General features: G+C 50.9%; 2 protein-coding genes across 10 annotated transcripts in view; one reads left to right on the top strand and one right to left on the bottom strand.

Annotated features, from left to right (window-relative positions):
- Window positions 1–825: 825 nt before the first annotated feature.
- Window positions 826–9611, bottom strand: NCDN (neurochondrin). Of its 4 annotated transcripts, XM_060622181.3 has the most exons (8): window positions 9483–9595; window positions 9143–9210; window positions 8120–8260; window positions 6057–7025; window positions 5017–5258; window positions 4215–4439; window positions 3686–3828; window positions 826–2367 (listed from the first exon to the last, which is right to left on the bottom strand). In XM_060622181.3, exons 2-8 carry the CDS (start codon window positions 9173–9175, stop codon window positions 1931–1933), a joined length of 2190 nt encoding a protein of 729 aa, XP_060478164.1. In that variant the 5' UTR covers window positions 9176–9210; window positions 9483–9595; the 3' UTR covers window positions 826–1930. The 4 variants fall into 4 exon arrangements, with proteins under 4 accessions (XP_060478164.1, XP_060478165.1, XP_060478163.1 ...); XM_060622182.3 differs by lacking the exon at window positions 9143–9210 and having other exon boundaries at window positions 9483–9611; XM_060622180.3 differs by having other exon boundaries at window positions 9143–9595.
- Window positions 9612–9680: 69 nt separating this feature from the next.
- The window catches only part of KIAA0319L (KIAA0319 like), a 95967-nt gene continuing 87642 nt past the window's right edge, over window positions 9681–18005 (top strand). For 2 of the 6 annotated variants that reach the window (XM_060622177.3, XM_060622176.3), the window contains exons 1-2: window positions 9944–10156; window positions 12831–13000. In XM_060622177.3, coding sequence (XP_060478160.1) covers window positions 12859–13000 — 142 coding nt within the window. In that variant the 5' untranslated portion in view covers window positions 9944–10156; window positions 12831–12858. Of the gene's footprint in view, window positions 9815–9942; window positions 10157–12830; window positions 13001–18005 lie in introns of those variants that run through there. The other 4 variants (XM_060622174.3, XM_060622173.3, XM_060622175.3 and 1 more) reach the window with 4 other exon arrangements.

The following is an 18005-nucleotide window of genomic DNA, read 5'->3' on the forward strand; positions in this document are numbered from 1 at the left end:
CCCCCACCCCACTGCCCCGGGACTCCGTGCTAAGAACATGACTTTCAGTACATCTAATAAATAAATGAATGTTATTCTGTCCATGCATGGCCAACCACAGACAGGCTCATGGGACATACTCAGTGAATGCTTGTTGGCTTACTGGCCTCGGTGGAGACGTCTGCGGTATGTGGGCTGGGGGCAGGTCTGGCTCCTGAATGAGAGCCTGGGCTCAGGCCTGGTGAAGCAGTGGGGGCTTGACTTCAGTCTTGGGCTGAAGCTCTTAGGCCCCTTGTCTTTCTCACTGACATAGAACAGAGGTGAACAGCTGGTTGCCTAAAATGTTTTCCTGTACAAAACATTTGGCCTGGAGATGTTGTTGAGGCAGTAGTGGTTTCATGGGGAAAAAAATGAGCAACATTCAAAAATCAGGATTTTGCATAAAAATTAGGGTTTCTGACTTACCTTTAGAGATTGGAGGATGTGACAGTGCTACTTGGAACCCCTCCAGGTCAGCACTTCATTTGTACACAGGAGCACCTAGGCCTGGCCACCATAGCATCTGAATTTGCAATCCTGCTCTGGCAATACAGGGTGTGGACTGAGGGGTCAACGGCCTGCTCAGTCTTGGCTCTGACACCTTACTAGCGCATCACCTTGAGCAAACCACCTACCCGTGCCTAGGTTTCTTCACCTGTAAAATCGGAATAATGCCTGTGTCACAGGGTTCTCTGGCAGGCTAAATAACACTTGAAACGTGCTTGGCAGGGTGTGTGTTCAGCAAATGGTAGTTGTGAGCTCCTCGAGTTTGGAAGGGAGAAGGTGCAGGACAGACCACACAGGAACCATCTTGTCACCAATGAACATTTATTGAGTGTCCGCATGTGCACAGCTTTGAACTTGGCGATCACAGAACGCACTGGGGGAAGGAAGGGGGAAATGGAAGTAAGGGATCAGGTTGTGTGGGGGGGGGGTCCCCCGGGATCATAAGAAAAGTAGTCCCTGCTGGAGTCGCCAGTCGCGTCTCTCTGCAGAGAGGGATCCTAAGCAGGGGTGGGGATTAAAGCCAGGCACCACGATGGTGATGGGGTGCAATCACTAGGGAAACATGCGGATTCTGGAGAAGTGTCCCTCCTGTTCCTGGCTCCAGTCAAGCCAGATGGCACTAGGAGGACAGGGATCAGATGCTCAGGTGTCCAAGCAGGGATAAGGACAGGCAAAATAAATAACCCCCCAACCCCCATCGTCACTCTGCTGCAACATGACACAAAAGCTTAGAGGCCAGGGCCTAAGGACTCCTGGGTCCCCTCAAGGAAGCTCAGGTGGAAGGAGGTTTCCCCACCCACACACCAGGCCTGTCTGCCCCAGGTCTCCCTGGAAGGATGAGGCAGTTCAGACCCTGGGTCACTGAAGTTGATAGGAAGAACTGCGATGTCAATGGCCTGAGTCTGCTCTCTGCCAAGGGGCTAAGGGCAAGGGCCAAATGGCCAATTGGAAGGACGTGGACTGGGAGGCTAGAGGGGGCACCACAGCCTAGGGGAGCCCACGCCCTGGCCGGCAGGGCACATGGGCTGAGGCAGCCAGCTCCTGCCAGCCCTATCCCATCCTGGGGCCTCCCTCCCGTGGGGGAGTCTGACACAGGGCACAATGACACCTAGTGCCCCCCTCCCTGGGGGCTGCTCCAACATTCCCTGGCCTGGCAGCGATAGCTATGTTGATTTTTCAAGCCAATCCCTGCCCCCGTGGGGGCCCGGGGGGCGGGACGCAGTTCCTTACACTTGAGGGATGGGCACTGTGCCCTTGCCCTCGGAAAAGCCAGAAAGCTGGGATGTCGTGTGTGTGTGTGGGGGGAGTCTAGGGAGGGGGGTCCAGTTTGGGAGCTTCAGGGAAGATGCCTCCTCCCTCCTTCCCTTGCTGCACGCCCCTGGGTCTATCCCCAGTGGACACCTGCTCAGGGCTCTGACAGGCACTGCTCCAGGGCAGCCATGCGGTAGTGGCTGGCTGTCTCCTCACCCGCCTGTAGCCTCATGGCCTCCCGGCACAGCCGGTTGGCCCGTGCCAGCTCCACCAGGACGCCCTGATAGGCGGCGACCATCTCAGGCTTGACAGAGTTGGGGCTGACGCTGCCCAGCAGCTGGAGCAGCTCCTGTGGCCAGCGGGAGCGCAGGGCGGCCGGGGCCAGCCAGGGCAGCAGGGGCACACAGCCTGTGAAGGCCTGCATACCCAGGAACCAGAGCTCCTGCAGGTCGGCCCAGACGCCCTCGTAGTCGGGGGACAGGGCCAGCACCGCCTGGTCTGAGCCAGGTGTGGCCCGCGCCACATGGGACTGTGATAGGAAGAGGATGGCAGCTGCGAAGAAACCTCGGGACGCTGGTGTTCCCTGAAGAGCTGGAAGGCAAGCAGGGAGTGGGCGCATGAACTTGGTGGGCCAGCTGCTTTCCCAGACCCTCACTTTACCCTCCTGTGCGGACACACTCTGGGAGCCGAAGCAGAGCCTAGGACCAGCCTGCCTGGGCTCAAACCCTACCTTCAACTTCACTTGAAGTTGGGTGACCTTGGGTAATCCACTTTTCTGGGTCTCGTTTCCTTACTTGTAAAACGGGGCCAATAGTGCTAATCTTAGAAATCGGTTGTGAGAATTAAATGTGATAATCTTGGTACACTCAACCTCATGGTCAGCCCTTTTTGCAGTGGGACGGGAGCAGGATGGGAGACGCTGCCGGGCCTAGAGACCTACAGACGAAGGCGGTCTCAACAATTTGATTCTTGGGCCAGAAGGGGGCGCCAGAGTGGGGGCAGGGGGACCAGGAGCTGGTGATGGGGCTCGGCTTACCTGCCAGACAGAGGCTCACCCCTGTACTGCGGACCCTCTCAGGGAGGCTGTTAGTCCAGCCTGGTGGCATCTGTGGGTTAACAGCACTGGGGCTCTACTCAGGCTGAGGTGATGCAGCCTGGGACTGAGGGAGCATGGGGTTAGAGCGCAGGGGTGGTTCCTGGATCACTAGGTCATGCTCCCTTCCCATTGCCGGAGGACCCTACTGGGATCCCTGCACAGGGAACACATAGGCAGCTGAGGGTACAGGCTCATTACACACTGTTCCCGGGCATCTGCTCAGCTCCTCCAACCTGACAGATGGGGCACAGGGAACAGGCGGGGACAGAGGGACCCAAGCAGACACCCACGGCCAAAGTGGAAGACACAGAGGGCTGGCAGGGGCTGGAGGGGACGTCCCTCCTCCTTCACACAGCCAGAGTGAGGCAGGGTTGCAGAGAAGGTATGTGCAGAGGGGGCACCAAAGCACTGAAGCCTGTCACGAGGGAGGTGAGGTGTTAAGCAGAGAAAAACCTCAATGGGGAGGAAGAAGGTTCCTGACTCAAGCCCTGGGTGGGGGCGGCTCCACCTTGAAAACACTGGATTCAGACTCGGGCTGCTGGGAATTTCAGGTGCCTATGCCTGTGCCTCTGAGCAGGCCTGTACTTACACCCACCAGACCTTGCCTTAAAAGTCTTCAGAAGGAAAAGAATGCTATCATTTGGGGAAGAAGGGTGGGGTAGGGTGGGGGATGGAGACACACTTCACAGATTTCCTCTTAGTTGGAAAATTCTATAAAACCATTTCCTGAAAATGGGGACTTATGCCCAGAATATAACAGGTCCACCCAGATCTTTTGTCTGTATCCATTAGGACTGGGTCCCCGGAGCTTACCTGGAGAGGTACTGAGGAGCCGGGCCATGAGAAGACCCAGGGTGGCCACATTGGCAGCCAGAAGCAGCCTCCCTTGCTGCTGCACTAGTGAGGGCAGCGACGTCATCAGGGTGTTCATAAGAGATGTGAAGCAGGCATCTCGCCTGGGAGAAAGGGTGGGGGGTGGAAATGGGAGAAGGGGTTATTTGAGCTAGACCAAGGCCTGGGAAAACCTGGGATTCTGGGCTCCCAGCTTCACCAGGCAGGGTTTCGCAAGAAATGAGACAGCAGGGTTAAGAGTTAACTTTGGGCCCATTCGTGGCATCTGGGGAACAGAGACTGGGTTATAGCTGGAGCAGGCAGACAGGCCCAGAAGAGTTCTAGACATGCCAAAACCTCATGTGGGGTGGCTCTGTCTATTCTGAGAGCCTGTCACTCTAACACTAGCAGGAACCCATGGGCACAGGGAAGCAAAGTAGGAGACTGAGATCTGAGGCAAGTCTGAGCAGCCCCCACCCCTTGCTTCCTCCAACCTCCTTCCCGGCCTCACTTGATCAGCCCTGGTGCGGTGACCACAAGGTTGAGGAAGATATGACAGCAGGTCTGCAGGCCGATCTCCACACTGTCAGGCAGCACTGAGGTGTCATGGCCTGGGGATGTGAGTTCCCACTGCTGCAAGAAATACTTGCACAGAAGTGAGGGGGCTCCCTCCTTGATCAGGATCTCCCGGGGCCCATCTTCAACGGTCAGGTGGCACCAGCCGGGCAGAAGGAGCCTGGGGGGTGGAAGGAACAGGTGTGTAAGGGGTGGGGAGAGATGAAGGCACAAGGATTCCCTTTCTTGGGGCATCCCACCTAAGAGAAATGAAAGCAGGGGGAAAGGACACATCCTTCCTTGTAGGTCCCACAGGAAAAGCACATGCTTTGGTGCTGCACAGGCCTAGGCTTGAACTTGGGCTCTGCCACATGGTGTATGTGCGGGCAAGTTACTTTAACCCTGAGTCTCAGTTTGCTCATCCTGAAGATGTGGATGAGACTTATGTCATAGATTTGCTGTGTGAACTAAATGAGACTGTTTTGGTAAAGGGTAGAACAAAGTGCTTGGTGTGTCGTAGATGCTCAATAAGCATGAGTTCTCTCTTTACAGAGAAATCTGGGGTTGGCAAAGAAGACTTGGCTGACCAGGAGTCCTGTGTGAACAAGCCCCCCAAAACAAACAGAAATAATCCTAAAGGAAATCTCATGCCCCAATCAGGAAGCCCAGCACAGACCAGTTTGGGGGTGAGGAAGTGTCCCTCTGTTATGCTTTTCTTTAGAACAGTCTGGCTGGACAGACTCTAACTACAAACTCACCGGAGAGCATCCCCTGGCCAGGTGGGCCCTGGGGTGGTGGGGGAGATGGCCAGGGTGGCCACCTGCTGGGAGAGGTCATTCGCCTCCTCGGCCTCCTCGTAGAGGGTCTTGGCATAGCGCACAAGGAAGGGCAGCAGCTGGCAGACCTCCTTGCGCAGGGATGAGGTCTCCTCGGCCAGCCAGGCCCCCAGGATCCGCACCGAAGCAAACACAAAGGGCTCCTTCTGCTTCTCTGGCCCCACCTGTTGCCATGGGACCCCTGTGAGATGGAGTAGGACCAGAGACCCTCCCCGGCCGGGACAGCATGCCAGCCAGCCTAGGAATAACACAACTAGAAGGGAATTCTGGCCTGTGACCCCTTCAAAGGCAGGCCCTGTGTACCCAGCACCTAACACATGGGAAGGATGCGCTCAACAGGGGCCTGGCACAGAGCAGGCCCTCAGGGCATGTCTGCTGAGCGAATTGGACTTTGGACAACATGTCCCCATACTCACTGCATCCCCTTTCCCCCCACCTCTGAAGTATCACAAGGCTCGAAGGAAACTCACAGGTCCAAAGCTAACTAAACACTCCCTCTACGGCAGCTCTGACCTGGGAGGAGTTAGCTGAATCTCTCCAGAGGCCAGAAACCAGGCAGCCCTGCTCCTTTGCCCAGCTCCGTGCCAAGTTTGTATGTGCAGGTGTATGGAACAGTGCAAGAGGCTGAGCAGAACAGACTGCTTCGATTTGGAGTGTGTGTGTACTGGGGGGAGGGTTGTGAGTGGGAAGTCACTGTGTTGTGTGCGTGTGTGTGTGCGTGTGTGTGTGTGTACTGTGATGTGAGTGCACATATGGTGTGTGGTATGGTGCTTGTGTGGAGGCTCAGGGAGGGAGGGAGAGGGAGGCTCGGCCACTCTACTCCCGGGAGTGCTGCAGGATCAGCCCTCAGAGTGGGCATCTTGCGCTCTTCCTATTACACTAAGGTGCAATTCACTTCCCCCTTTGCCTGGCCTTCTGGCTCTCCCCACACCAGACTCCCTCCGTGGGCCGCTATACCTCACCTGCTGCAGATAGTGGATGACAGCCCCGATGGCCTCCTTCATGATGCTCACGAGCTGCACCTTCTGTGGCTCCTTGAGCAGTGACTGCTCACAGCGGGTGCATTCCTGGATCCCCAACTCCATGAGGGCGTAGCAGGCGGTCACCACATCCTCTTTTACTTCTGTGCCTGTCTCCTCCAGTGCCAGCCGTACCTCCACACATGCCAGATTCACCAGCAGGGCCAGGAACTTGCTCCCGGAGCTGCCCGCTGGGATCCAGTCGGAGCCGCAGGCGTGCGCCAGGCGGGCTGCCAGCTTTAGTGCAGGGTTGCGCTGCCAGGAGCTCAGCTTGCTGCCCAGGATGCGTGCCAGCCCGGCCTGCAGATCCCGGAGGCATTCAGAGGGCACGGTTGTCGGGGGCAGAAAGAGGGGCAGCAGCTGGCAGAGCTCAAACTTGCTGGCATCCTCAGCTTTCTGGAAATCTTCACTGAGGCCCCGCAACACGGCCAGGAGGTCGGGCTCCGCCTCCTTCCAGCACTGGGTCTCAGCAGCAGCCAGCAGCCCCACTAGGAGTGCCAGGGCCTGGTCAAAGCCATAGCCATGCCCCAGGTATGCCTGACACAGGGCAGACACGGTGCCACCAGCAATGAGGTGCCGGGGGCCACGGGGTGTGCCTGCCACAGCTGTCAGGCACTGGTAGGTGTCGTCAATCATGGAACGGCGAGCAGCATCATCCGGGTCCCCCCGGGCAGTGAGGAAGGTGCTAAGGATGGGGATCTTGTTCAGGACCTGGGGATGGGAGGCCAGTTCAGGGTCACTGCAGAAGCAGGCCAGCAGGGCCACACCCAGGGCTCGGAGAACATGGTCGGGGCAGCCATCTGGTGCCTCCTTGGTGGTCAGGAGACGATTGGGGAAGGTGAAGCCTACGGCATCGAAGATCCGCCGCCGAGTTTTGGCATCGATGTCACCTGCTTTGACTGCCTTGGTCACCTAAGGGGGGGGGTATGTGCTATCAGCAGGATGAAAGGAAGACTGCCCCCTGCACCCTTGGGCGGTGACCATTACCAGGATGTGGTTATGGAAGGTGATTCTCTCTGGGGTCAGGAAGCCTCCAGAGGTCATTTTGTCCAGCTCCTTCCCTCCCCACCCCAGGGAGACAGATGGTTGTGACCTCTGGGATCCCTCATTTATGATTACGTATACAGAAGGGAGGTCCAATCCTCAACTACTCGTTCTGCCATTTCATCACTCAGTCATTCGGGAAGTTCTTTCTGATGTCTAATCTAGAAGCTGGCAACCTGATTTGGGCTTAGAGCTCAGTTTAAAATCCCCCAAGGATTTAGGGTCTCGCCCTAATTGCTCTCACCCCCCTCCCCAGAGAAGCCTCTGATCCATTCCCGCCACCTTCTCAGGGGAAATGGCTCCTGTGTCTTGCCACTCTGCCTGTCAAAACATTTCCCCTTACATTTCACCTCAACACCTCCTCTGCTGCAGTGTGAGCCCTTGACTCTGGAGCCTTCTCCCTGTTGCCATGGCAAACAAGCAGAGACTGTACTCCCTCCTCCCTTCACCCCCCACACATCAACCCCCCCTTCCCAGCACTGCAGCTCTTGCTCTGCTGGCCCCAGCCCGGTTCTTCCAACAGGGCTAAGCCCCAAACCAGCTCCTTCACCCTCAACCTACCTACTGCCATCCTGGCCATCCCCTGGGACCCCTTCCCAGTTACTTCTAGTTCTGCTACTCTCTCCACCCCCAGAGCAATCATCCCCAGCCCTCAAGTACTCTGCACTAGTTACTACCTGCTGCTGTCACCCTATGAGTCAGCTCCCATCTGCTTCGGGACGCCCCAAAGAGCAGACCCAGGCAGCCTCCTCCAAGGCTTCTAAGGCCCTACGCCTTATTCACCCCCATTCTCCCCTTTGCTCCCACACTTAGGGGAGCAATGAAGAGTCCAAAGGCAGGCATCTTGGTGCCTCCGGGAATGCCAGGACCACCTATATATCCTCTGGGACTTTTTGACCCCATTCCTAGGGGACCCAACCACCCAGCCCTTCCCACCTCCCAATTTTCAGTCAGGTCCTTACTAGCAGCAGGGCTGCAAACTGCTCACTGTCATTCTTGGCCTCACGGAGGGCTCCCAGGTAGCGCTCCAGGGTGGGGTTTCGGCTCTCTGCCTGGTTCAGAGCTGGCTCACAATCCGAGGCCATGATGCCCGCCTTGCCCAACTGTGAACACAAGAGGGACTGAGCATCCCTCTGCAGAGGAGGGGTGGGGGTGGGAGTGGAGGATGGAGGGAGGGATTAGCACAGAGGGAGGGGAGGATCAGGAGGGATGGGTTCCTCAAGACTGACCTCCCTTGTGGGGAGCCCCTTAAAGGTGCTGGACCCTCAAGTCCTTAGGAATGAAGAAGGGACCCTGGCCAAGGTCACCTCCGGAAAGCGGGAAAGAGGGACCATGCATCCCGCTGCTCAGCTGGACAGCTCTCCTTACCAATCTCCCAGGAGTGGGAGGGGGGCTGGCCCCACTGCTCAGCTGCCCCCTGGCACCAGAGGCCTGGTTTTATCTCCTTCCACCCAAGCACACCAGGAGGGAGTGGTGAGGACAGACAGGAAGGAATGGAGACATACATGGGTGAAGTTCGATTATCCGGACTCAGGCTGATATGAGGGAAAAGGGCATCCTAGGTTTCCTTTCCCCTCCCTTCTCCAGAACAGGCAGGAGACAAGCTTCAGCACAAGTGAGGATGCAGGGTACTGACCAGGGAAGGCTTAGAGGCCCCTTTGCGGGCCCCACCCCTCCAGCCAGGGCTCTCAAACGCCCCCGCAGGCTCCTTGCCTCCTCTCCTTTCCCTCCCTCGGGCACAAGCTGCAGCAGCAGCAGCAGCAGCAGCAGCAGCAGCAGCAGCAGCAGCAGCATTAACCCTTTGCATTCCCTCTCCTCGCCCTCCCTGCTCGCTACCAGTCAGTGGATGCCGGCAGGGGCTGGAGAAGCAAGAAGGGGTCCGGGGTAGCTCCCAGGACAACGGAGAATCCAAAAGCCGGATAATCGAAGCGGGGCTGCTGAGATGGGGAGATGAGAAGGGGAAGAGGGTTCCTGGCGGTCACCACCTGTCCCGCCGCAGCCAGGTCACAACACGACATTGATGAAGTCACGACAGGGCGGCGATGAGATCACACTTCACGATGGCGCGGTGATGTCACGGAGAGATCACGGCAAAATCACGACATGGACAGCCCCCAAAGATGACAGGGCAAATTAAAAAAAAATATATAGCTATATATTGAAAAGGGCTGTGACAAAATGGAGTCTCGACAGGGCACGATGATGTCGCGATATGGCGCGATGGAGTCGCGATAGGGTCCCCGGGGTGTGTCGGCATCGATCAGCGCCGGCTCGGCGAGGCCCTGTTTGGGATGCAGGGGAGGGCCTGAAGGGGGCTGAGCTCACCAGGCTGCGGCCCCGAGCGGCGAAATCTTCTCCGAGCGCGATGCTCCTGGAGCCTGGGGCCGCTGCTCACGCCGCTTTGCCCACTCCCGGCTCCAGGCGGCTGCAGCTCCACCCCCACCCCCGCAGAGCTCTCGGCCAATCCGCGGCGGCTTCACTCCGGGCTCTGGCCAATGGCACACCTGGGCGCTAAGCCGTAGGGGGGTGCCACCGTTGCCGCCATCTTGCTTATGGGTATTGCCCGAGTCTGGGGCCTGGGGCTCGCGCAGGGCAAGCGAAGGAGCAGACTGCGGAGAGCAGGAGGCGACAGCCTGGCGGCCCAGGCTCCTTCGCTCGTGCGTAGTTCTGTCCCTCAGCACTGCCTCACCTCCCCCTCTGGCTCGCGGCTGGAATTGAGCTTCCGGGGGTGGGGGTGGGGGCAGGAGGGCTGGTTAGCAAGAAGAGTGTGTTTCCGGGTTGAGCCCAGGGAGGTGGGAGGAGGCGGCGTTTCCGGCCGCTGTCGCTGTCCTGGGAGGCTGAGGCGAGAGGGAGCTGTCCGGGTGGGGAGCCCACACTACCTTCTTCTTTTTCCTCCTCCTCCGGGTGAGGGGAGCGAAGGTTGGGGCCCCGACCCCATGGACCGGGAGGAGGCGGAGGCCGCCGAGAGCCGGGGCCCCGCTGTGTGGCCCTGAGCCCCGGTAGGTGGCCGGGGGCGGCTGGCTGCCAGGCCGAGGACCTCGAGCTCAGGGGAGGGGCAAGCGGGACGGGCTATTTCTGAGGGTGCGCTGGCCGGGTGTTGGGACCCGGAGGTGGCGCTCCTGGCCCGGCTAGGGCAGCCAGCTGCTTTTGGCTCTGTAGGTGCGGGGCTCGAGTCCCAGACCCTGCTTCTTTCAGGCCCACGCCTGGTCATGCAGCATCCTCCATCCCCTGACAGACCGGGCTCGGGGCGCTGCTATCCTTCTTCCCTCGACTTCTGCAGCCTCGTCTTTAGCTGCTGTCTCTGGTGTTCGGTCTCCCCACCAAGATAGAAAGTTGATGCAGAACAAGGGGGGCGGGGTTGAGCACGACGTGTAAATTATCATGCGAAACCTGCCTTATTCCGGACTTTAGAAAATTATTCCCCACAGAGGGGTTCTGTGGTGTCTGCGGTGGGCACAAAGGTGAAATGAAGGAAGTCAAAAGAACACCTCAGGCGGTTCCAAAAACGCTTTTCCTTCTCTCACCTCCTGATGCTTGTGCCCAACCGACAATAGATGCAGTTAGTGAACAGCATTAGCTGAGTCTCCTTATGCTTTCTTCTGTGATTAACAGACTGGGAGCTAAGAACAAATTGGAAAGACGACCTCCCAGAACAATCTGTTCATTTTTCCAGCTATTTGGAAAACAATGCCTGCAAATATAAGCAAAGTTATTCATGGCAGTCTGTTCTGTAACTTTCCCAAATATCTGAGATTTTTTTTTAAAAGAGCTTTATTCTTGATTACTCATACCAGCTGAATAGGCTGTTTCAGACTTGCTCTGTCGTTGTTCAAACATATCTTATCGCTGTGTACATAAATGGAGTTCCACGTATGTAGCTGACAGACTGAACTATGATACATCCCCCATCAACCTGAAGGATTAAGTAAACATTACCCCCTTCTCTGTCTGAACAGCTGCTGCAACAGAGAGTGCTTTTATTTCGGGTGTACTTGTAACGCCCTAAATGCCAAAACTATTGCAAGCTTTTCTAGATTTTCATTTGTCAAGTATTGTGGGGGTGTGTGTTCTCTCTCTGGGTTTTTACCCTTTGATTCTGTAACAAACCATTTGGATCTTGGTGATTGTGTTGTTCTTGCCTCTGGTCAGCAAGGCTTTGACTGGACCCTAGCAGTGATCTGCACCCTTAGGCAGTTGTAGATTTCAGAGGCTTGGCTGGTTGGGAGTTCATTTGAAAAGAGCTCTGCCTCTTATGCATGGTTTGTAAGACATTGCACTTCTGATCAGCTTGCTAATCCAATGGTGTTTGTTACGCCCATTTTCAAAACCTATTCATTTCTTTTATGCTTCTGTCGCCCACCTGTCACGCTATTGATGACAGGTGTTGAGTCACTTTGAATTTAAAATCCTTTTGTGGTAGGCAGAAATGTGTTGGGTGAGATCCATACACACACACACGTACACGTGCACACTCACTGTTCCATCTTGAGAGGCTAGAGAAGTTGCTGGATATACTTTCTAACTTGGGCTCCATTTTACAATCTCTTGAACATGTCACTGGCCCGCACATCTTTCAGCCCCCTGCTCCCTAACATACAACTTCAAAACTGCTAGAAATCAGAATGGATGGAAGTGAATGAGGAAGAAGTACTTCAGTTGCTTAAGGCTCGGAGAAAGCCTTTTCTTGGGTGGGCCGTGCCTCAGTTTTGCAGCTGTGTGTGTGCATGTGTCTGTTTCCTGGTATTAGTCAATATTGACTTCATGTGATGCCCGTCTCCCTGTATGCTGGCTGGGGGTGGAGGGCGGAGTCTACCATTTGCCACATGTGGGTGACAGGTGCACATTTAGGACAGAAGAATTTGAATTGCTTCCTCAGAACTCAACCAACCCTCATGATATTGCCAAGATTTATATAATAATTTATACAATGTAGGGAAGTTGTATAAGAGAAGAAACAGATGAAAATCATTTTTTCTCTGGAAGGGACCTAAATTATCCAGCTCCTAGATTCTAGAGTAGCCAGCACGATGCCTAGCACATAATAGGAACTGTGTAAATATTTGAGTGTCTATATGAATTCAAGTCAGGAATTGCAGATGATTCTAGGGATCAGGGACGTGACATTGAAGTGTAATTTGGATAGATTTTTAAGGTCATAGTGGTGGGGCAGTAATAAACTGGAGAGTGCATGTACTTCCTAAAGATAGTCACAGTATTATTTATTTATTTTTTTAAAGCACAGCTAGACAAAACTCTCAGCTTAGTTTGCCTCTGACAGTCGAAACTCTTCATAAATAAGAAGGTGTGTTTGGTCAAAGTCACAAAGCTGTTACTTGCAGAATTGGAACTGAAGCTCAGATCTTTTTTTTCTTCAGGCAAGCGCTCTTTCCATTCTTCCACATAGATGATTTACTGTTAGCTTAGAAAATAATAGAACATAAAATGTTTCAGTTTTACAGTGGATTCATTTCATACCCCTTGCTATGTTTTTATCCTGATAATTATAGGCTTTGTCAAAGCTCAGGTTTAAAATTTACAGGCAGGTATGAGCAGTGAAAGATAAACTTGAAATTTCTCTTCCCTCTAGGCTGTCACATTCTCTAGAATTCTACATTTCCAGGAATCAATTATTAATTACTTGGCATATAATTTCTTCCCTTTCTATCTTTATAGTGAACGGGTTCCGTCTGTCTGGAAGGCCATGGAGAAGAGGCTGGGAGTCAAGCCAAACCCTGCTTCCTGGATTTTATCAGGATTTTGTTGGCAGCTATCTGTGAAATGGTTGAGAAGCCTGTACCTGTTTTTTACTTGCTTCTGCTTCAGTGCTCTGTGGTTGTCAACAGGTACCATTTTCTTTATAGATTTAAACTGTATGAGTCTTTCAGTTCATATTAAAGACTAGGAGGAGGTAGAAAAGCAATCTTCTAATTGAGAGAAACGGTCATCCTTTTGGTGGACACTTAGTTTGTTGGGTTTATTTGTTTTGGAACCACAATTAAAATTGGATTCTTTCTCATAAGAGGGAATTGGCATGATAATTTTAAGATTTGGTGAAGATGTCATGAAAAGAAAAACATTTGAGGGATGCCCGGATGGCTTAGTCAGTTAAACATCTGACTCTTGATCTCAGCTCAGGTCTTGATCAGAGAGGCATGGGTTCTGGCCCCGAGTTGGGCTCCACCCTGGGCATGAAGCCTACTTAAAAAAGAAATAAAAATATTTGGAAGTTGGGAAGACCTGGGTCCTGGTTCTGGATGTTTCTACGTAATAACTGTAAAACCTTGAGCAAGTTACCTATTGTCTGTAAAGAAGGATAAGATTTCACCTTGTAGCTTGATAGGAGTGATACCATAATTAAAGTGTGTAGTACAGCACTGTGAACATAGATGCTTCATAAAGATACTTTGCTTCTTTTTCTTTTCTAAAGGAATCTTCACTTACAGGGACAATGTGTTCCTTGCTTTTTCTGTAGAAAAGGGTTATGCTGATAGATTTCATAAAGTATGCTTTCTTCCTAGAGATTATCTCACCAGGCTGGAACCTCTTGCCAGGAAAAAGTGCGAAGGTTACATTTCAAGGGATACTGTTTCTTGAAATCATTTTTTCTTTTAGTTCTTTTGTTGACATTGTCCTTTTCAGAGTATGGAATGTGGGAGAACAGCCATCTCGGAGAGACTTTGGAGTATGCTGCCATTCTGGGCAGTGACCAAAAAGCCTTGTGTTATAGAGACCACTGTCTGGGATAAGGAATCAGCCTTTTGCTCCTATAATTCCAAAGATTTCTGTTGTTTTCCTAAAGGAGTTGGTGGTCATGATCTAGAGAATCAAGTAATTACTGTATTTAGCAATTTCAGTGACATCAGCTTTAGAGTTTTTGTTGTTCTGCAGTGGTGGTTGATGATTGCATAATTAGAGCAGTGGAAATTGCAGTTGACAGAAAGCTGACCTAAATGTTTTTTTACCCAGATGATGCTTTGCTGGGACAGCTAACTATTTCAGGCCAACATTTTATGTAAGATCATTTGAGTTAAATAAGTAAGTGATTTAGCACCATCAGGGTAGGAAAATTGCATTTTTTTGAAGAGCACCTACCACATACCAGACCCTTGGTTATAAACATTGCATATCTTATCTCACTTAATTCCTATGATAATCCTAAAACAGATAGTTTTAGTCTCATTTTATACATAAGGAAATTGAGGCCCAGAGAGGTGGAATGACTCGCCTAGGGTCATACAGCAAGAAGTCACGACAGAGCCAGGAGTTAAACTCTGGTTTGTTCACTCAATAGCCTGTGCTCCTATTCTTCTGTTACTCTCTGTCTTCCAACCACAGATAGTCTTCCGGAGGACCAAAGATAGTTTTTTTATCCTGAACCATGATGAGCAGCTTGTTATTTGAGGGATTCCATGTACAGGGGGGAAGAAGCATTTCTACTTCTGTTTCTGTATTTCCAATCTAGCACTTGGTTAAACAGAGTACTGTGGGCTACTGTGCTAGTCTTTAGTATCCCCTCAGCTTGCTGCTTAAAAACAACAACAGTGAGCAGATTGAGTATAGAGGTGTAAAGGTGGTATTGTTAGGAGTGGTTCTGGTGCAGATTAGATTTTACTAGTTTTATTTTAGAAAAGTTTGGAGCTTTTACTGTGGAAGAACCAAGAACCATGTGTGTTCAAACTGAGGTCACGTGCAGGTAACACATGACAGATTTGTTATATATTTTAACTTACCAGAGCTTTTTCACATCAATATTTTATTTTATTTATTTAAGTTTATTTATTTATTTAGAGAGAGAGAACATGTGCACGAGCAGGGGAGGGGCAGAGAGAGAGGAAGAGAGAGAGAATCCTAAGCAGGCTCTGCACTGATCGCGGAGCCTGATGCAGGGCTCAAACTTGGGAATGCTGAGATCATGACCTGAGCCGAAACCAAGGCACTTAACCAACTGAGCCATCTGGATGCCCCACACATCAATGTTTTAAAAAACATAATATATTTTTTAATACTTTTCTAAATGTTTTATTTATTTTTGAGAGAGAGAGAGAGAGAAAGAGTGAGAATAAGCGGGGGAGGGGCAGAGAGAGAGGGAGACATAGAATCTGAAGGAGGCTCCAGGCTCTGAGCTGTCAGCACAGAGCCCAATGTGGGGCTCAAACTCGTGAACCACGAGGTCATGACCTAAGGTGAAGTTGGATGCTTAACTGACTGAGCCACCCAGGTGCCCCAAAAAAACATAATATCTTAATAGGAAAAATGAATAAATGATGTACCCAGAGGATAGAAAAGAGACAGTACCATAAATAAGAAAGTAAAATGATTTATTAGCATTTTTAAAAATGTACTTTCTTGTTAGTAACCAGAGAACTGCGGATTAGATTTTTTTTTAACTGAGTAATCTTTACTCCCAATGTGGGGCTTGAACTCACAACTCCAAGATCAAGAGTTGCACGCTCCACCGACCGAGCCAGCCATGTACCCCCAAAGAACAGATTAAAGTGAGATATCTTTTTTTAGCCTATCATACTGATGAAGATCAAAGTAAAAATATTTAGTGCTCCCGAAGGGTGATGTGGTTGCCCTCATGCTATCCTGGGAAATTTGAACAGAGAACTTTTTGGCATAAATATCAAGATCCTTAAAAAGTTCATATCTTTTGACCTGGTAATTCCCCTTGTGGGAGTTTATCTCAAGGATATATTTAGATGGTTGTGAATGAGGACGTTCATCAACACTCGTTTATTGTATGTTGTAAAGCATTGCTACAACCTGCCCAACAGTAGGAGTGTGATGAAATTACAGCATGTCCACATGTGGCATATTATCCAGCTTCAGAGTTCACAGTTCAGGAGAGTAAGTACATGGGAAATGCTCCTCATGTTAAGTAATAAGAGCAGGATAAGGGCACCTGGGTGGCTCAGTGGGCTGAGCATCTGACTTTGGCTCAGGTCATGATCTCACAGTTTGTGAGTTTGAGCCCCGCATCAGGCTCCGTGCTGACAGCTCAGAGCCTGGAGCCTGCTTCGGATTCTGTGTCTCCCTCTCTGTCTGCTCTTCCCCTGCTCATGCTCTGTCTCTCCTTCAAAAATAAATAAAAACATTAAAAAAAGAATTAAAAAAAAAAGAGGAGGATATACAACTGCATGTCCACTATGGTGCCAATTTTGTGCAAAGAGAAAAGTACTTTTATGTAATAGGAAGCTTGAAACAAGATACATAATTGTGTGTGTATGTATGTGTATATAATATATATATATATATATATATATATGATATGTGTATATATTTAAAGTTTATTTATTTGGGAGAGCGAGATCACATGCTTGCAAATGGGAAAGGAGCAGAGAGAATCCCAAGCAGGTTCTGCACTGTCATCGCAGAGCCCAACATGGGGCTTGATCTCATGGTTCCTGAGATCATGACCTGAGCAGAGATCAAGAGTTAGATGCTGGGGCGCCTGGGTGGCTCAGTCGGTTGGGCGTCCGGCTACGGCTCAGGTCACGATCTCGCGGTCTGTGAGTTCGAGCCCCGCGTCGGGCTCTGGGCTGATGGCTCAGAGCCTGGAGCCTGCTTCCGATTCTGTGTCTCCCTCTCTCTCTGCCCCTCCCCTGTTCATGCTCTGTCTCTCTCTGTCTCAAAACTAAATAAAAAAAAAACAAACGTTAAAAAAAAAAAAAAAAAAAAAAAAAGAGTTAGATGCTTAACCAACTGAGCCACCCAGGCATCCCCTGTTTGTATATTTTTTGAGCAGTGGAATTATTATCTCTGTACAATTTCTGCGTTTTCCATCTTTTTTTCAGTGTACATGTATTACCTTTTTTTTAATAAGGGTAAAAAAACCTACCTGACAAAGCAACAACAAAATAATAGCAGCGAAAACCTGCTGTTGGTAGCCTGAGTCAGTATTTATCTACTAGTGAGTTGTTCAGTTTTTATCTGAGCCCTTAAGTGTTCCCTCAAAAAATACATTCTTGATTCTTTGCTGTTGTCATTTAGCTTATGGATTATATGTTTATTTATTTTTGAGAGAGAGAGAGAGAGAGGGAGGGAGGGAGGTGGGGGGAGCAGAGAGAGAGGGAGACACAGAATTCGAATCAGGCTTCAGGCTCCGAGCTGTCAGCACAGCCAGGTACCCCTGGATTATATGGATTAATCCTGAAAAACTGACCAAAATAAGGCAGGTCTCCCGTTATCCCCCTTCCTGTTTACCACTTGGCAGTTCACTCCATCTCTAGCAGCACCCCAGGTACCTGCTGACTTATGTAGGTTTCTTTTTTATTTCAGTTTCTGGGTTCAGTGCTGAAGCCCACTGCTAGAAAGTAGTGATTATAGTTTGTCTGATAAAAGATACTCTGTGTTTTCCTTGTAGGCCATTGAATCACTATTTCTCTGTTTAGTGTCATTGTTAAATGGCTTAAAAATAGCATTTGGGGGGGCGCCTGGCTGACTCAATTGGTGGAGCATATGACTCTTAATCTCAGGGTTGTAGGTTTGAGCCCCATGTTGGGTATAGAGATTACTTAAAAAGAAGTAAAATCCTTTAAAAAATACCATTTTGCACCTGGGGACTGTCAGTATCGGGAGACAAAAATGAGGTGATTCCAAGAATTTGGAAATTCCTGCAATAGATGTCAGCTTCTTAAGGGCAGAAGTTTTGCCTGTTTTACTTCTACTAGGTATTCCTAGCAGGTGCCGAGTGCTTGGTATATAGTAGGTGCACCATAAAAATATCTGTTGACTGAATAAGTTAATAAATTAGAAATAAGGGAATCGTCCTTTGAGAATTAAACTTTAAAATTAACATAATCTATCGCTTGAGAGTTAAAACTTAAAATTAGCACAATCAGATCA

Source organism: Panthera onca, chromosome C1, assembly GCF_046562875.1.
Source record: "Panthera onca isolate mPanOnc1 chromosome C1, mPanOnc1 haplotype 2, whole genome shotgun sequence".
Taxonomy (NCBI): domain Eukaryota; kingdom Metazoa; phylum Chordata; class Mammalia; order Carnivora; family Felidae; genus Panthera; species Panthera onca.